At 43.4% G+C, this 17582-nt stretch overlaps 1 protein-coding gene across 2 annotated transcripts in view; it reads right to left on the reverse strand.

Moving 5' to 3' along the window:
* The window catches only part of HECW1 (HECT, C2 and WW domain containing E3 ubiquitin protein ligase 1), a 488368-nt gene that overhangs the window by 47204 nt on the left and 423582 nt on the right, over positions 1-17582 (reverse strand). For both annotated transcript variants that reach the window (XM_069588229.1, XM_069588230.1), the window contains 4 exons: positions 17168-17277; positions 12846-12966; positions 11944-12057; positions 10746-10898 (listed from right to left, as the gene is read on the reverse strand). In XM_069588229.1, the coding sequence (XP_069444330.1) occupies positions 10746-10898; positions 11944-12057; positions 12846-12966; positions 17168-17277 (498 nt within the window). The remainder of the gene's footprint in view (positions 1-10745; positions 10899-11943; positions 12058-12845; positions 12967-17167; positions 17278-17582) is intronic.

Consider the following 17582-nt stretch of genomic DNA (forward strand, 5'->3'; position numbering starts at 1 on the left):
CATGCCAGGCCTCCCTGTCTATCACCAACTCCGGGAGTTTACCCAAACTCATGTCCATCGAGTCAGTGATGACATCCAGCCATCTCATCCTCTTTCGTCCCCTTCTCTTCCTGCCCCTAATCCCTCCCAGCATCAGGGTCTTTTCCAATTAGTCAACTCTTTCCATGAGGTGGCCAAAGTACTGGAGTGTCAGCTTCACATCAGTCCTTCCGATGAACACCCAGGGCTGATCTCCTTTAGAATGGACTGGTTGGATCTCCTTGCAGTCCAAGGGACTCTCAAGAGTCTTCTCCAACACCACAGTTCAAAAGCATCAATTCTTTGGTGCTCAGCTTTCTCCACAGTCCAACTCTCACATCCATACACGACTACTGGAAAAACCATAGACTTGACTAAACAGACCTTTGTTGGCAAAGTAATGTCTCTGCTTTTGAATATGCTATCTAGGTTGGTCATAACTTTCCTTCCAAGGAGTAAGTGTCTTTTAGTTTCATGGCTGCAGTCACCATCTGCAGTGATTCTGGAGCCCCCCAAAATAAAGTCTGACACTGTTTCCACTGTTTCCCCATCTATTTCCCATGAAGTGATGGGACCAGATGCCATGATCTTCATTTTCTGAATGTTGAGCTTTAGGCCAACTTTTTCACTCTCCTCTTTCACTTTCATCAAGAGGGCTTTTTAGTTCCTCTTCACTTTCTGCCATAAGGGTGGTGTCATCTGCATATCTGAGGTTATTGATATTTCTCCCGGCAATCTTGACCCCAGCTTGTGCTTCTTCTAGCCCAGCGTTTCTCATGATGTACTCTGCATAGAAGTTAAATAAGCAGGCTGACAACAGACAGCCTTGACATACTCTTTTTCCTATTTGGAACCAGTCTGTTGTTCCATGTCCAGTTCTAACTGTTGCTTCCTGACCTGCATGTAGGTTTCTCAAGAGGCAGGTCAGGTGGTCTGGGATTCTTATCTCTTTCAGAATTTTCCACAGTTTATTGTGATCCACACAGTCAAAGGCTTTGGCATAGTCAATAAAGCAGAAATAGATGTTTCTCTGGAACTTTCCTGCTTTTTCAATGATCCAGTGGATGTTGGCAATTTGATCTCTGGTTCCTTTGCCTTTTCTAAAAGCAGCTTGAACATCTGGAAGTTCACGGTTCACGTATTGAGGAAGCCTGGCTAAAGCCCAAAGTCCCTAGATGCCATTAAACGCCCTTCCCTATCTGGTGAAAGAAGGCTTTACAGCTTTTCTTTTCTCTGTTTTGGAGTCAAACACAGCTGTCATCTGTTTGTTCACCTGTCATCCTTCTGTGAATTTCGGGCCCTCTCCCTGGAAGTTTCCTTTCCCCATCTCTACCAGCCAACTATTCTCACTCATTTTTTAAGCACCTTATACCTAATACTGATAACTATGTAATGTGCTAAGTGCTATAATAGAAGTAAAGAGAGCATTTATCACACTGTATTGCAATTTGCCCAGAGGGGAAATAGAAGGGGCTAGAACCTACTGCAGTCAGGTTTTCCGGGTTCCAACCTCAGCTTGGTCTGTGATTATCTCTCTGAGTTTGCTAATGTTTGCACCTTATTTTCTTCTATAGCCTGGGTTTCTCCTATAGCTCTGGGTTATAGGGCTGTTGGAAGTGTCTAGTATAGTGCTTGGCATATTTAACAAATTTTCAATGAATGTTTTATTGTTTAGCTTTATATTCACTTCTGTATCTTGAGAGACATAAAATCAGCATACAATGATGATTAAAAGGGTAAAAAGATCAGCATGAGTACCTCTGCTGCTGCTGCTGCTAAGTCGCTTCAGTCGTGTCCGACTCCGTGAGACCCCAGAGACGGCAGCCCACCAGACTTCCCCACCCCTGGGATTCTCCAGGCAAGAACACTGGAGTGGGTTGCCATTTTCTTCTCCAATGCATGAAAGTGAAAAGTGAAAGTAAAGTCACTCAATCGTGCCCAACTCTTAGCGACCCCATGGACTGCAGCCTACTAGGCTCCTCTGTCCATGGATTTTCCAGGCAAGAGTACTGGAGTGGGGTCTCATTGCCTTCTCCTCATTAATATGCAAATAGAAATCATAATCAAAGAATAAAGATAAGGAATTTGGAATATTACTTTAAGATTTCTGGATCAAAGACACATACAATGGACACATACAGTTAAGGAAATGGTAATACTTTTAGTGGATGAACTGAAAGTCCTGAATTGTATAGGTTCTTTCAGATATTTTTAATCCCTGTCATGCACCCCTCATGGGTTTCCCTCCATTTTCTGTCCCACTCTGTGACCCTGGGGATAGGCCATTATTGCTGCAATAGTTGGAGATTCCTTGCCCTCTGGTCCATGGTTGGCTTGGCCAGTGGGACTGGTGGGTGGAAGAAGGACATTGTGCTATTTCCTGGCCTTTCTCTACCTGACTTAGGGAGGGCAGGGCTGTGTCCATATGTGACCACAGTTCCTATGGGAGGCCCAATGGGGTTCCAGCTCCACCTCCTCTCTCTTACTTGGCATGAGTGTTAGCCTTGCACATTTTAACAATGTCCTTATCAACTTGGAAATTCTGTGATACAAATGTTGCTAGAGTTGCTCCAGGTTTCTGCTTAAAACCCATCAATCCCCACCTTTAGCAGGAATTAACATAAACCTTTAAGATAAAGGGTCCAGAGATAAGAAAGATAGCTACAAAACACCAGAAGGAACTAGTTGGGAACAAGATGGCAATTAATCTGACCTCCAACAGACCCTGAATCTCATCAGACACTGATATTTACTACATTAGCATATTAAAAGATACACTTACCAATTCAGTACTATCGCCTGGAAAATCCCATGGACAGAGAAACCTGGTAGGCTACAGTCCATGTGGGTAGCAAAGAGTCGGACACGACTGAGTGACTTCACTTTCTTTTCACTTTCACCCTTGACCATGACTGGATATTAAGTATCAAACAAGGTTAGGGGTGTGGCCTCACACTCCCTTGAAAAAGCCTTGCTCCTTCCCTACTAGACTAAAGCATAGGTCTCTTCATCATTAGCCTTATTTCTTCTCCTTTTGTCTTTACTCCTAAAAATTAAATCCCTCCCATCTGGTGGGTTAGATGTTGATCGGTGAACTTAGTCCTTGCTTCTCCATTCTTTGGTGATTGAATAAAGCTTGTGCTGTATCAATCTCAGCTTCAGTTTTGTTATTTGGCTGCTCTGACCAAAGGGAAGGGGAAAAAGAACCCTCCTCCTGTGCCACTGCAGAGAGCCTCCGGAGCTAGGGCCAAAGCAGGGTTCATACAACCTAACTGGGTAATACAAATGAGTAATGAAACAATTATGGGAAGTCCCTTTAGGCTGAAGTTCAAAAAAATAGATTTTCTTTTCAGTTTACTTATTATGTGTGTATAGAATCTCCACCATATTTATTCATGGTAGTATCTCTCAGCACTTCACTAGGAACAAAGGGAAGGAGGTAGAAACCTCCTTTTGATTTCCAGGCTGCATCCTAGCATATGCAAAGCCCACACACAGCAAGCAGGAAGCAGAGAATTTCAAGTAGCTTCAGTCAGGGAGGAGCCAGCAGGGGAAGGACCTGGGGTCAGAGGCCTCTTTGCCCATCTCTGGGGTACTGCCTGGCCTGGAGGTGACTAAGGCCCATGGTGCAGGCGCAGTGTGTGTAGGGCGACCTTGTGTCATAATAAGCAGAGTGCGGGCATCATGCAGAGCTCAGTGCAAAGCTCCCAGGGACATGTGTGTTTGTCGCCAACATTGTAAGGGAGTTACAACCACAGATGACAAATGAAAGTGTGACCTTTGAACAATTTACTGCCCCTGGATTATAGGAGCCCTCTGTCTTAATGGCCCTGGTAGAAGGAAGTGGCTCATGTGGCTTGTGGAACAAGCCTTATTCATGCACCCAAATGAACTGTTCTTTTGAACACCTTAAGTGCCAGGACTGTGCTAGAGTAAAATAAGACAGATCCATCTCTGCTTTCATGGAGCTTACTCTCTAGGGGGACACAGACAAAACAGAGTGTGGGACACAGAGGAAGGCCAGTGAAAAGATAAAGAACTTGAATAATAATTTAGAAAATGACCTGTGCAAAGAGGCCTCTTCTAGCCATACCAGAGCAACGTTTCCATCCAGGGTGATGTTTAATCCTGTAAAGCTGATCAATTTTCTCTCTGTTTATTTCTGGCCTACAGGCCTGTCTGCGGAGGGAAGAGAGGGCAGGGGGCGGGAGTCACTTCCCTTCCAGGCAGACTCCTGTCCTGGCCCAACCTGTGTTAGGGACAATTTCTAGCTTTACAAAGTCAAGGCTCTGACTGTGAGGAGCCCTGTAATCTTTTGGTCTCCGTTTTCTCATGAGTGATATGTTAGTCATAGTAAGTGTCATCTTCCTCACCGCCCATGTGGACTGTGGGACGAAGTGTCCTGGGGAGTGAGGGAAGGAAGAGGGCCAGGCACCGACATCTGGGATCAGCCACAGCCCCACCCACTCGGCCAATGGGTCAGCGCCACCTGGCTGGGCCAATGCCTGAGAACTCAGGGTTCAGGTTTCCTCAGTGGCGCCGTCCCCCCCCCACCCTCACTGCCATAATCACAGTGACAAAGCCTCAGGCAGGGGCCTCAGCACCCACTTGCTGCCACACTTTGTGCAAGGCCTGGAGTGACTTCATTCGGCTGTTGAACCTTCCTGGGTGCACTACTGTCAAAATGGCCCAGCACTTGGGTGCCCTCACTTTTCTTGGTAAAACCATTTGCCCTGGGGTGCAGAACGGCTCACAGGAAAACATCCAGAAGGAATAACTGCAGCGCTACCACCTGGTTCAAGAGCCCACAGCCCAGCAGGGCTTCCTTTCCAAAGCTGAAGCAGACTTGGCCCCAGTGGTTCAAGTTCTGTCCACTGGTTGTGACTGCCTCTCTCCCCTAGGACCTCTGAGGCACTAATGAAACACGAGCCCCACCCTGTGTGAGGGTCATGGTTCAATCTGGGACCAGTTCTGGCTTTGCATTTGGGCTTTTCTGTCAGTCAGGGGCTTAGGAGACTGAGGTTCAGAGTCAGAGCCTCAGGGCAGAGAGGAGGTCCCAGATTGCTCCATAACAACTCACCATTCAATGTGAACTCTCACCTGCCTGAGCTCTGTTCAGATTGCTAGTTGCTCAGAAAGTTCCCTGCCATTTCGCTTCTGGGCTACACAGAAAATATTTCCAAGGTAGGAACAGCAGTGGGTGAAAGTCCTCAAGTCCTTTCCTTTGCAAAGACAGCAGGTAACTAGCACTTTGGGCCAGACTTTGTCACATTTTGACTTTTATGAAGGATCCATCCAGAGAGCTTTGCTAATTCTTACAACATCTCTGAGGTTTCCTTCCTCCAGGTTCTCAGGTGTAACTGACACATCGAAACGGCCTCATTCAGCCGGAGATGTTCAGAGACAACAGAGCCTACCTGAGAACAGGGTCCAGGCAGCTGGCAAGGCATCTGTTGAGGCCACTCTCAAGTGGTAATGAGTTGGCCAGAAGGCCAGCGAGCCTCCTGTGCATTCCCCCAGGACTTTTTGTCTGTAGCCTTCCCTATGTCACTCCTGGGCTTGGCCCCAAGGTTTCCTCCAGAACACTCGGTCCCCTTTACACTACTAGGGCACTTAACCTCATGAACCTCTGTCACTATCCAAACACAGCTCCTATGATCATCCCCTGATGTCCTAAGCTCTGTCCTCCCAATCCTGTGCTCTGGATCCCTGGGGATCCCCTTCTATTGTCTGTATGCCCCCTCCAGCTTCTGCCTTCTTGGACTGCCTTCTTCCCCACGAGCAGGTCTTCACTGGAGCACCTCCATTCCTGTCCTACTCCTCCCAAGCTGGGGCACTCTGGCCACTCATTCTCAGCTTCCCCCGGGGACCTGGGGCCCTGGCCACCCTGGACCTATCAGTATCCTCCACCTCTGCGAGCTCCCATCTCCTCCTCTCCTCCCTCCTCCTGGGCCAGTCTGCCTGTGATGTTGTTGCTGTTCAGTTGCTCAGTCGTGTCCGGCTCTTTGTGGCACCATGGACTGCAGCACGCCAGGCTTCCTGTCCTTCACCAACTCCCGGAGCTTGCTCAAACTCATGTCTGTTGAGTCAGTGATGTCATCCAACCATCTCATCCCCTGTGGTCCCCTTCTCCTCCTGCCCTCAGTCTTCCCCAGCATCAAGGTCTTTTCCAATGAGTCAGATCTTAGCATCAGGTGGCCAAAGTATTGGAGCTTCAGCTTTAGCATCAGTCCTTCCAATGAATATTCAGGATTGATTTCCTTTAGGATGGACTGGTTTGATCTCCTTGCAGTCCAGGGGACACCCAAGAGTCTTCTCCAACACCACAGTTCAAAAACATCAATTCTTCAATGCTCAGCCTTCTTTACATCCAACTCTCACATCCATACATGACAACTATAAAAACATAGCTTTGACTATACAGACCTTTGTCAGCAACGTAATGTCTCTGCTTTTTAATATGCTGTCTATGTTTGTCATAGCTTTTCTTCCAAGGAGCAAGCGTCTTTTAATTTAATGACTGTGTTAGTATTTCCCAATCTCAGTTTCCAGCCCAGATTTCCAGGGCAATATTCCAGGTATTTACTAATATACCCACCTGCTTATAATGGAACCTGCAATTTCTACCTGTCAAAGAGTGAATTCCTCCTCTTTCCTCTAAGTATTGTCTATTTCATGTAATTCTCATTACAGTGAACATCCCAAACTGTCCCATGATGCAACCAGAAACCTTGGACTTTTTCTATATTTCTCTCTCCCTCCCACCTCAACAGTCAAACAGTAAAACAACTAGCTGAGTCTCTTCTCCCTCTGAGACGTTCTTAAGGTTAGTCCCCTCCTTTCTCAGACCCTACCTCTGCCTCAGTTTGAATTCTGTTTCTCCCTGTGACGTACCAACCGCTCTGGAGCTGGTCTCAGCTCTTTCCAGCCTTTTGTCCTTAAAAATTTTCCCTGCGCTATGGCAAGATTTACTTTTTAAAAACACAAACCCAGTGACAGTATTCTCTTTATGTGATGAGACCATCTGCCTCTCTCTTTGTCTCCAGCCTCATTCCCACAACCCCCAAAGCCATTTTCTGTTCTGATCTGTCTACACTGCTTGCCAAAGGCTCCATTTCCTCTCACACCTTTCAATTCTTGTTTGCAATATTGGCTCCCCAAAACACTTTTCTCCTCTGCTCTGTTGATTCTCCTACTCAACTATCAGTAAAGACTGGCACATATATCCACTCCTTTTCATAAAAAAAAAAAAATAGCAAAAAAAAAAAAAAAAAAAGAAAAGAAAAAGACAGCACAATTATTCCCTTTTTATGAGATTCCCTGGTTTTATTCCCCACGGCACCATCCCCTACCTTGCGCTGAGTGAGACACTTTCCTTCATGATTTAATACAATTTCCAGGCTTATATATGTATCTCAGACTTACACACACACATGTATTATATATGTATAACTTGGCATTTAAGATACTATAGTGGAACTACAGATTTACTCATGTGCTCTCTCCCTTTGAGGGAAGAAATCTCGTTCACTTCACTTCTGTATTTGCCCAACACACAGCATGTACTTGATTTACAATTGTCAGTTAACGAATGTATCCCCACAATACCCAGCAAAGTCCTATATGCTGTAATGTTTGTGAAAGCATTTCCTCAGTGACTGCTAACTCTAATTCATGACCTCTAAGACACCACCTTAAATTTCATGCACATAGACTGAGAGAATTGGGGGATTATATGAAGTATAATCTGCATACCTATATAGTCTTTAAAATATTATTTATTTATTTATTTATTTTTGGCTGTGCTGGGTCTCCATTGATGCGTGTGGGCTTTTTCTAGTTGTGAGTGGGGGCTGCTCTCTAGTTGTGCTGTGCGCATTTCTCATTGTGGTGGCTTCTCTTGTGGCAAAACAATGAGCTCTGGCTGCGCAGGCTTCAGTAGTTGCAGCACACGGGCCCAGCAGTTGCGGTTTGTGGGCTCTACAGCTCTTGGGCTGCAGTAGTTTTGTGCATAGGCTTAGTTGCCCTGAGGCATGTGGAATCTTCCCAGACCAAGGATCAAACCTGTGTACCCTGCATGAGCAGGAGGATTCTTAACCACTGGACCCAGGGAAGTCCCACATATATTCTTGTTTCATGGGGGTATGGTACTCTCCACTGTCCGAGTGAACCCTACCGGAATGTGACTAAGTTAGAGCTGGTCTTCAATTCTTAGCCCTAAATCTTATCTGTAGTGACTTGCTGCTCTGCCCACACCACCAGGGGTGTTTCTGCCTCCCAAGCTACATCATCCACTTATTTGATAAGTTACATGAAAAGGAACAACAAAGGCAAAAAGCAACAAAAAAGCAACAACATTTGCTTCTTCACTTGTGCCAAACACTTGAAACACATCCCCTGAGCAGGCACATGCCTTGCTCAGCTCAAAAGCTGACTCATACAAATCAGTGAAGTTAGATCACTCCTTCACATCACACACAAAAATAAACTCAAAATGGCTTGAAGATGCAAATATAACACTTGACACTATAAAACTCCTAAAAGAGAACACAGGCAAAACATTCTCTAACATAAATTGGCCAATGTTTTCTTATGTCAGTCTCCCAAGGCAAGATAAATAAAAGGAAAAATAAACAAATGGGACCTAATCAAACTTACAAGCTTTTGCACAGCAAAGGAAACCATAAACAAAACAAAAGACAATCTATGGATTAGGAGAAAATATTTGCAAATGATGCGGCTGATAAGGGCTTAATTTCCAAAATGTACAAATAGCTCATACAACTCAATAACAAAAAGCAAACAATGCAATAAAAAAATGGGCACAAGATCTCGAGAGACATTTCTCCAAAGAAGACATACAGATGGCCAGTAAGCACGTGAAAGGATGCTCAGCATTGATAAGTATTATAGAAATGCAAGTCAAAACTACAATGAGATACTACCTTACACAGATCAGAATGGCCATCATTTTAAAGTCTACAAATAATAAATGCTGGAGGGAGTGTGGTGAAAAGCGAATCCTCCTACACTGTTGGTGGGAATGCAAATTGATGCAACCACTATGGAGAACAGTATGGAGGTTCCTCAAAATACTAAAAATAGAGTTACCATATGATCCAGCAACCCCATGCCTGGGCATATATCCGGACAAAAGAATAATTCAAACAGATATATGTACCCTTATGTTCGAAAAGATACATGAATCCTTATGTTCACAGCCACACTATTTACAATCGCCATTACGTGGAAACAACCTAAATGTCCATCAAGAGGTGAACGGATAAAGAAGATGGGGTGTGTACACAATGGAATACTCCTCAGCCACAAAAGGAAAGAAAGAAGGCCCTTGCAGCAACCTGGATGGACCTAGAGAGTATCACGCTAAATGAAGCAAGTCAGAAAGAGGAAGACAAATACCGTATGATATCACTTAAACGGAGAATCTAAAATACAACACAGATGAACTTATCTTTGAAACAGAAACAGACTCAGACATAAGAGAACAGACTTAGTGGTTGCCAAGTGGGAGAGCAGGGGAGGAGGGATGGGTTGGGAAGCTGGGATTAGCAGATGCAAACTATTATATATAGAATGGATAAACAACAAGGTCTTATTATATTGCACAGGGAACTATATTCAATATCCCGAGATAAACCATAATGGAAAAGAATATGAAAAATATATATATACATGTATAACTGAATCACTTTATTGTAAAGTAGACATTAACACAACATTCTAAATCAATTATACTTCAATAAAATAAACTTTAAAAAAATTAAAGAAAAAGAAGAACTCAGAGGTGAGAGTGGAGAGAGAAGTTGTGGGCTGTAGCTGGCAGCCTTAGCAGAGGTGGGTTGTTCTGATACTATGAAATCAAATTATGGGGATTTGGGCTGTAAGCCCAGTGGCCAGGTGTTACCCCAGAAGCTCCCTTCACCAGCAGCCCCATGACACATCACCAGTAAGTTATGTCAGATAAGAACTATGTCAGCAGTTTCCAGGACTCATTTCCCTTCTGATGACAGGAGCTCCTGCAGTGAAATCAGGGGTACTTTTCAAGTCATGTGCTGGGGTGACAAAACAGGAGAATGCATGCATCCTAGTTGTCCCATGCAGTTTTCTGGAGATTTCCACCCATATCTGAGGTATCTCAGCTACAGAAGTGCACAGAATTGACCAATACTCATCTTCTTACTCATTTCAGTAAGTGGTAATTGCCTCAAGATGAGAGGACCAAAGACATGTTGCACTTTTAAGTCAGAAGGATGCTGAGAGATCATCTAACCTAACAGCCTTATTTTAAAGCAAGATGCAGAAGCTGATGGCCACAGTGCAAAAGCCATCAGTCCAAGATCAGAGAATCTCAAACACATGAATACCTTCAAGAACCCCTCCCTGGGAACGCTTAGGATTTTAGGAGAATTATCAACGCTCAGGACCTGTATCTACTTACCTCAGTGTTTCTTCAGAAGAAAAACTGTAGTATCTTACATCAATGTGCAGTTGATAGGAAATTTGCAGCATCTTTAGTGATTCATTTTGTATTCTGGGTGGAACCTAGCAGAGAATTTTGCTTCCAGTGCTTTTTCGTTTACTCTCATCACCCCTCATGACATCGGGCCACTGCTTCAAACACAATGATCCTCAAGGAATACCATTGACTTCTGACTGAGAAAGACCAGAACTTTCCAAGATGAGAAAATGAAAATTCCAGCTCTTACCATTCAAGATGGTTTTCTACAAAGGCAGACATGGGGCTGATCTGCACGGTGTAGGTGTCATTGGCAGAGTACTCGAAGAGTCCGTAGTAGGGGTTAAAGAGCTCCTGAGACAGAAGGAAGAAGAATTCTCTCGAAGGACCGCTGTAGTCCAGGCTGCAAAGGAAGCAGAGGTCCGGGAAGCTCATTACATGAGGGAGGTGGGGGACCTGTCTCTATGCAGGACCTGGCTTGCCCTTTCAGACTCCGTGCCGGGAAAGTAGAGGGCAGCCTCTGCTCTTTACAATGGATCCCAAGGGAAGTCTAATTTGCTGAAGAAAATGAAGATGCAGTGATTGGTTTGAGGATGATGTTCTTAAACATTTATGGCAGTGTTCCTTAAACTTCTTCCTCAATCATATCACATCTATTGGATAAAACACACAGCTGGTCTACAGCTGGACTTTGCCAGGAGACAGAAAAGAATTTCCTGTGATGGTGCATGTGCATGAACTGAAAATACTTTCTGCTAAGTTGATCCTGCTATGCCCTCCTGGGTGGGCTTGCTTTCCACGGTTGAGATGGTTTGCTATGAAATCACCGAAAGTACATGAAAAATTTGGTAAGCAGTCAATATATGTGCTTCCCTGGAGGCTCAGTCATTAAAGAATCTGCCCGCAAGGCTGGAGACCAGAGGACCTGGGTTTGACCCCTGGGTTGGGAAAATCCCCTGGAGCAGGAAACGGCAACCCACTCTAATATTCTTGCCTGGTAAACCCCATGCTAGAGGAGCCTGGCAGGCTACATCCATGGGGTTGTGAGACTTAGCAACTCAACCACTACCACCACCACTAGTCATACATGTGAACTCTTGGGGGAGAGTCCTTTGATCAGATACTCAGAGGGGTGGGTACACCAAGGGGAGGCCTTTCAGGGTATAAACTGAAAAGGTAAAGATCTAGTAGACTGGTCTATATTTTGGGCTTATACTTTGACCACGTGACCTCAGATTCTAGAACATGCCAATCATCTTAGGCTTTTGGAGAACATGAAATTCAAAGACTGGCAACACCTGGAGAGAAAGGTCTCCTGGGAGGATATGACCAGAACCACCTTGGGGCAAAGGCTTAGAGCCACCCTGCTCCCTGAGGAAAATTGCTCAAGACCTGGGGGCTCTGTCTACCCACACTGAGGTGTCTGCATGAAAGTGCTGGCGGCTCACCCCTCCTCTCCAACAAAGGTGATGTAGAGCTTGTTTCGCTGGAGCTCCTTCCGGGAATAGGCCATCACCTGATTGAAGGTTCCCTCCAACAGGTGGTCTCGACGAATGATGAGCCTAGAAATGAAAAGCCATGTGGGCGGGCAGCTGGCACTTGGGCTCCAATGTTGGGGAGTGTTCTAGGTGAGATGTGGGGGCCCAGGTTGACAGTCTCATTCCCTAGACTCCTCATCAAGGTACAGATTCCATCAGTTCAACCACGGACTTACTCTGACACTCTTTTCAAAATGATAAAAGCACCAGGACAACACATACCAGTTCATAATGGGACACATTCCATCCATATTATACTATCGTCATTTTTTTAATATACATATATATATATATACACACACACACACATATACACACATATATAATCAATTCTAAGAAGAATCTCTTAAGCTGAATTCTTAAATTTGGGTTTAGCTTTTCAAGACGAAAATAGTAATCACAGAGCAGGGAGAAACAACTTCTTACTTAGATCCCCAAATCAAAGCTTTTTGACTAATGAGTAGTTAAATTTGTCCCAAAAATATGTAAAGGGAAACATAAGAGTTTTTATTTAGTTCAAGTTTCCTTCTTTTCTGAGAAGGCCTGATTTTATACATGGTTTTGTCTGAAATCTACCCTTCTTCCTCTCTCTCCTTCCCTTCTCTTCCTGCCTCCCTTCCAATTTCTTAACCTCCTTTCTTCTTTCCAACTTCCTAACTTTTTCTCTCCTCAATTCTATGACCATGACTGATGTCATACCATGGTATCTGATTTCCAGACAAATATTACCAAGTTATAGACGAGAAAACGATAGAAACGTCTTGCAACTGAATTCAGTGCCAAGGTCAGTGGAGCTCAATTAAATCACTCACTTAATTTTCCCTGGTCCCTGACCAAATCCTTTGGCTTCCAGTTTCCGGTAGAAATTGCGGAGCTTGGCCTCAAAGTCTCTCCTGTAGGGTGAAGGGGCTCTTGCACTGGCTCTCTGTAAACCTGCAGAGAGAAGCACATACGCTGAAGGTCATCACTTTTTACTGAAGAACAAATATGCAGAGAGCAGTGGTAGTGGGAGGACCCACCAGAGGCACGATCCTTCAGGAAGTTTCCCTATCACTCCCTCAGTCACTTTGATAATACCAGAAATAATACGATGCAGAGAAAAATAAATTCTGATGACAATAAATACTTATATCTTACACTGCATTTCAAATTGTATCTCTCTTCAAAATACCTGGATGAGTATATTTCTTGGCTTAATTTACTTCAATATTCGAAAATGACATAAATCAAATTAGGCTCTTATAAGTTGCTATAAGTGAATGCAACTACAATGGAGCAACCAAGATTGTAATATATGTGTATATTGTACTTCTCTAACTATATTGACCTTGATGCTTATATAAACATACCTGTCCACTAGAGCACAGAGTATCTAGGGGTTTATATTAGATTATCATGTACCATAAAAGCAAAATTATTAAGAATAGTAATTCCTTACTCTTTATAGAAGGAACTTTTTTATCATTTAGAATGCTTTGTAAATGCTTTATTATCTTTATACACCTTTCAGTGAAAAAAGGACTGGAAAAGATAATATTCCTTTGCAAGTTTCCCAGATGGCTAGGATCACAGTTTGCTCTTGCAACAACAAATGTTTAGTTTATGTTCCAGATATTGAATTTATAATCTGGAGAAGACTGACACCATCAAACTCACAGAAATGAGAATATAATTACAGGTTGAGACGATTGCTACCCATAAAGGAAGAGAACTCAGTTCTCTGAGATCACAGGACACTCTAGCCAAGTTCGGGAAGGCTTCCCTGGGAAACATGTGAAGAATAAGGAGGCATGAATTAGACTGACTGAGTTAGGAAAGGCTTCTGTTTAGCTAAGAGAAGAGATGAGCTGGGAGAAGATTCTAGGTAGAGCACCAGCATGTGCAAAGGTACTGAGGCAGGGTGGAGAGCTCCAGATAAACTGGAGCACTGGGAATGAGGACCAGAATGATGTAAAACAAAGCTTGGGAGGGGGGCAGGAGACAGGTCAAATAGGATAAGGTATTTTTTAAAAATAATTAAACGATTTTGTTTAATGTTAAACACAACAGAAAGTTAGCGTGTAGGGGCTGAGATGACACATCTGGAGTTATAGAAACCTCAGTCTTTCTGCAGCAGAGAGAGAAAACCAGAGAGGTCCAGAATGGATTTGGCCCACCTAAACTGGACTAGGGTGGTGTCAGTGGAGATGAGAATAGGATATATTGGAGATGTGTTTAGGAGGCAATGAACTGGATATAGGTAGTAAGTAAAGGTGAGTTTCAGACATTATAATGGAATGGACTTTGGTGACATTCACTGAGATGGGGACAAATGGAAGAAGCACAAATTTGTGGGGAGATCACAAGCTTGGTCTTTGATGGTGATACCTTTGACTATTTGATTGGAAAGAGACATAGTTTGAAAGAGAGGAGAATAAAACCTGGCACTGAGTCTTGAGGATGGTAGGAAGGGAAGGATGAGTCTGCAGAGGTGGCCAAAGACATAGGTGAAATGCCTACAGTGGTGTCACCGAAGCCAACTGAAGAGGTGACTTATGAGAAGGAACCAGGCCACCATTTGAAGAGGAAAGTGTCTTTACTGAAATGCCAGGTTTCAGAATGTAGGTAAAACTAGAATACCAGTCTGCAGGTGCAAGTATAATTTTCTTCTAGCAGATGTCAGTGTATTTTACAAGATGACTTTCTCACTGCTGGTACTACCACTATGCCTGTGGTCACTACTATGTATTTCTTTAATAATTTATGCTTCATGAAGTGCTTTGGCATGCATGAGCCACTATCTCTGTTGCCTCAGGTAAAAGTCATAAAGGTCTAGAAATGTGGGAATTGTAAAAGTTAGCATCAAATATTTGGATTACACACTCTGAGATCCTGTGATCAAAGCTAGGAGAGTAAAGAATTAAGGACTTTGATACATAAATTGGATGATTGTTTGAATTCATGGTGTCAGTAATGTCTGACACCAGACAGCTATTAGGAATGCTGATTCCTTTTAAAAAAAGCTTACCCAAATAATTGTCATTTAGTGAATAACTCTTTATACTCCCTTAGTTTTTCTATTTGCAAGATGGTATCTTCAGCATGTAATGATGTCGAAACCATACTCTAGTGTCGGAAGTTTGGACCAAAGTGTAGACATGTTGGGGCTTGCCAGGTGGCTCTGTGGTAAAGAATCCACCTGCCAATGCAGGAGACCTAAGAGGCATGGGTTTGATCCCTGGGTCAGGAAGATCCCCTAAAGGAGGGCATGACAACCCACTTCAGTATTCTTATCTAGAGAATCTCATGGACAGAGGAAACTGGCTGGCTACAGTCCATGAGGTTGCAAAGTCAGACACGACTTAGAATGCATGCACATAGACACATTATCAGACTGGGACCAAACATCATGCAGACACACAAGTCCCCTAAATGGGAATGCTCTGCTCTCCAGAAGTAAGTCATCCTTTGCACACCAGAAACAGCTGATTGTGCTGATGCTGCCTCTGACAAAGCTCCCGGTCCTCCCTTTCCCAAGCATGTCATCTTAGTTATATTGTATGTCAGAGGAAGCACTCACAGAACATTTCCTCAACAATGCCACTGATACACTTGTGGAGGAAAGGATAACAAAGAGAAACTGACTTAAAAACATTTTAGGATTAGCAAAACTACCTCTGGGAGATAGTTCTGAATGACACGATGGGGGTGCACCAAACAAAAAGGTATTCCAGTTTTAAGAACTGACTCCTTGGAAAAGATCCTGATGCTGGGAAAGACTGAAGCAGGAGGAGAAGGGGATGACAGAGGACGAGATGGTTGGATGGCATCACCGACTTGATGGATGTGAGTCAGTAAACTCTAGGAGTTGGTGATGGACAGGGAAGCCTGGCATGCTGCAGTCCCTGGGTTCGCAAAGAGTCAGACTTGACTGAGCAATTGAACTGAACTGAGATATTCTAGACCTATGGCAGTACTGAGTGACACCAGCTGAGTGAGACATCCCTTCTGGGGGACAGAGCATATTGCTAAATTTGGTTTCTCTTCTCCATTTCCCCACTGGCTTCAAAAGCAAAGTTTGAACTCTGACTTTAGAGGTTATGAGATAGGACGTTACTAGATTTTTTGAAACTAATGTCCTTTACTAAATTTTAAAGTTATAAAAATAAATTTGAGTTTACCACAAACATCCATGACAACATGATACTGCAAATCAAGACAATAGGGGAAAATCTTTCAATATCTGGATCTTGTTTGGGAGTATTAATTTGTCTTAAGCTAATTATCTTGATGAACCCAGGAAATAATAGTTTCTCTTTTTGCTAAACAGTTCAATATACACTTCCTCATTTGGAATGGAAAATACCCACAAACAGTATCATGAGTAAATTCATTCTAAGAAAACTTCAGGGGAACGATTTCATACCATTTTAAAAAATTCTTAGACATCTTCATGGGGATATAAAGGTGGTCCCTAGTTAGTATGGAACCTAGCAACTCCTTTACAACTTAACAAAAAAATACTCAAATTGGTAGCTAATAACATTCTGACTCATAAGGCCGAATGTCCTAGAAAGAGCTCTTCCCTTTTAAATGCTTTGAGAATATGCTTCAGAAAAATACAGCAATTTAGAGCAGGGGCCCACAGACTTTGTTGGTAAAGAGCCAGACAGCAAATATTTTAGATGCTGGGGGTCCTATGGTGTCTGTCACTACTACTCACCTCTGCTATTTGTAGCATGAAAGTTGCCACAAAAAATATATAAACATTCATGTCAATGTATGGCAAAAACCACCATAATACTGTAAAGTAATTGGCCTCCAATTAAAATAAATAAGTTAATTTAAATAAGAAAAAAATATATAAACAGGTGTCACCAGGTTCCAGTAAATCTTATTGATAGACAATGAAACATGAATTTCATTATAATTTTCACATCATGAAATATTAGTTTTACAATAGATGTTTCCAAATCATTTAAAAATGCAAACATGTAATAGCTTGGGGGCATTACTAAAACAGGTGGCAATGTGTCAACACCCAACTTAGTGTGTGGACGATCAGAAAACTGAGACGAAATAAGGGAGAGGGGGCAGCTTCATCCAGTGGAAACACGCCACTAGCAGGAGGCAGAGAGCCAAAACCTCACGTTACCTGGGGAGTTCTGAGGTGAGGAGCAGGGTGAGCAGCGGGGAGAGAAGCTGTACCCAGGGTGGAAGGCGGCCTGGAGGGGTACATAGGACATAATCTCTTCCTCAAAGAGACTGCAAAGTAGAAAAAAAAATTGTTAGTTCTCTGTCTATGAGAGAATGTTCATGAACTGCTGTAAGAGCAGGTACAATTCTCACGGGACAGTAAAAGCACTTAGATTCACTTAGATGGGCACATCCTCGCATGCAAACTCTCCCTATTATTTTAAACCTTAATTAGTCCTACAACAAGGTCTCCATCAAGGACCACATGTAGCTTATGATACCCTAGTCGTACATGTAAAGAAGGAAATGAACAGCAGGTGTAAGAGCGGATGCCCTACTTTGGTCACAGCCACTAGAATCCTCTAGAACAAACA

This window comes from Ovis canadensis, chromosome 4 (assembly GCF_042477335.2).
Source record: "Ovis canadensis isolate MfBH-ARS-UI-01 breed Bighorn chromosome 4, ARS-UI_OviCan_v2, whole genome shotgun sequence".
NCBI lineage: Eukaryota > Metazoa > Chordata > Mammalia > Artiodactyla > Bovidae > Ovis > Ovis canadensis.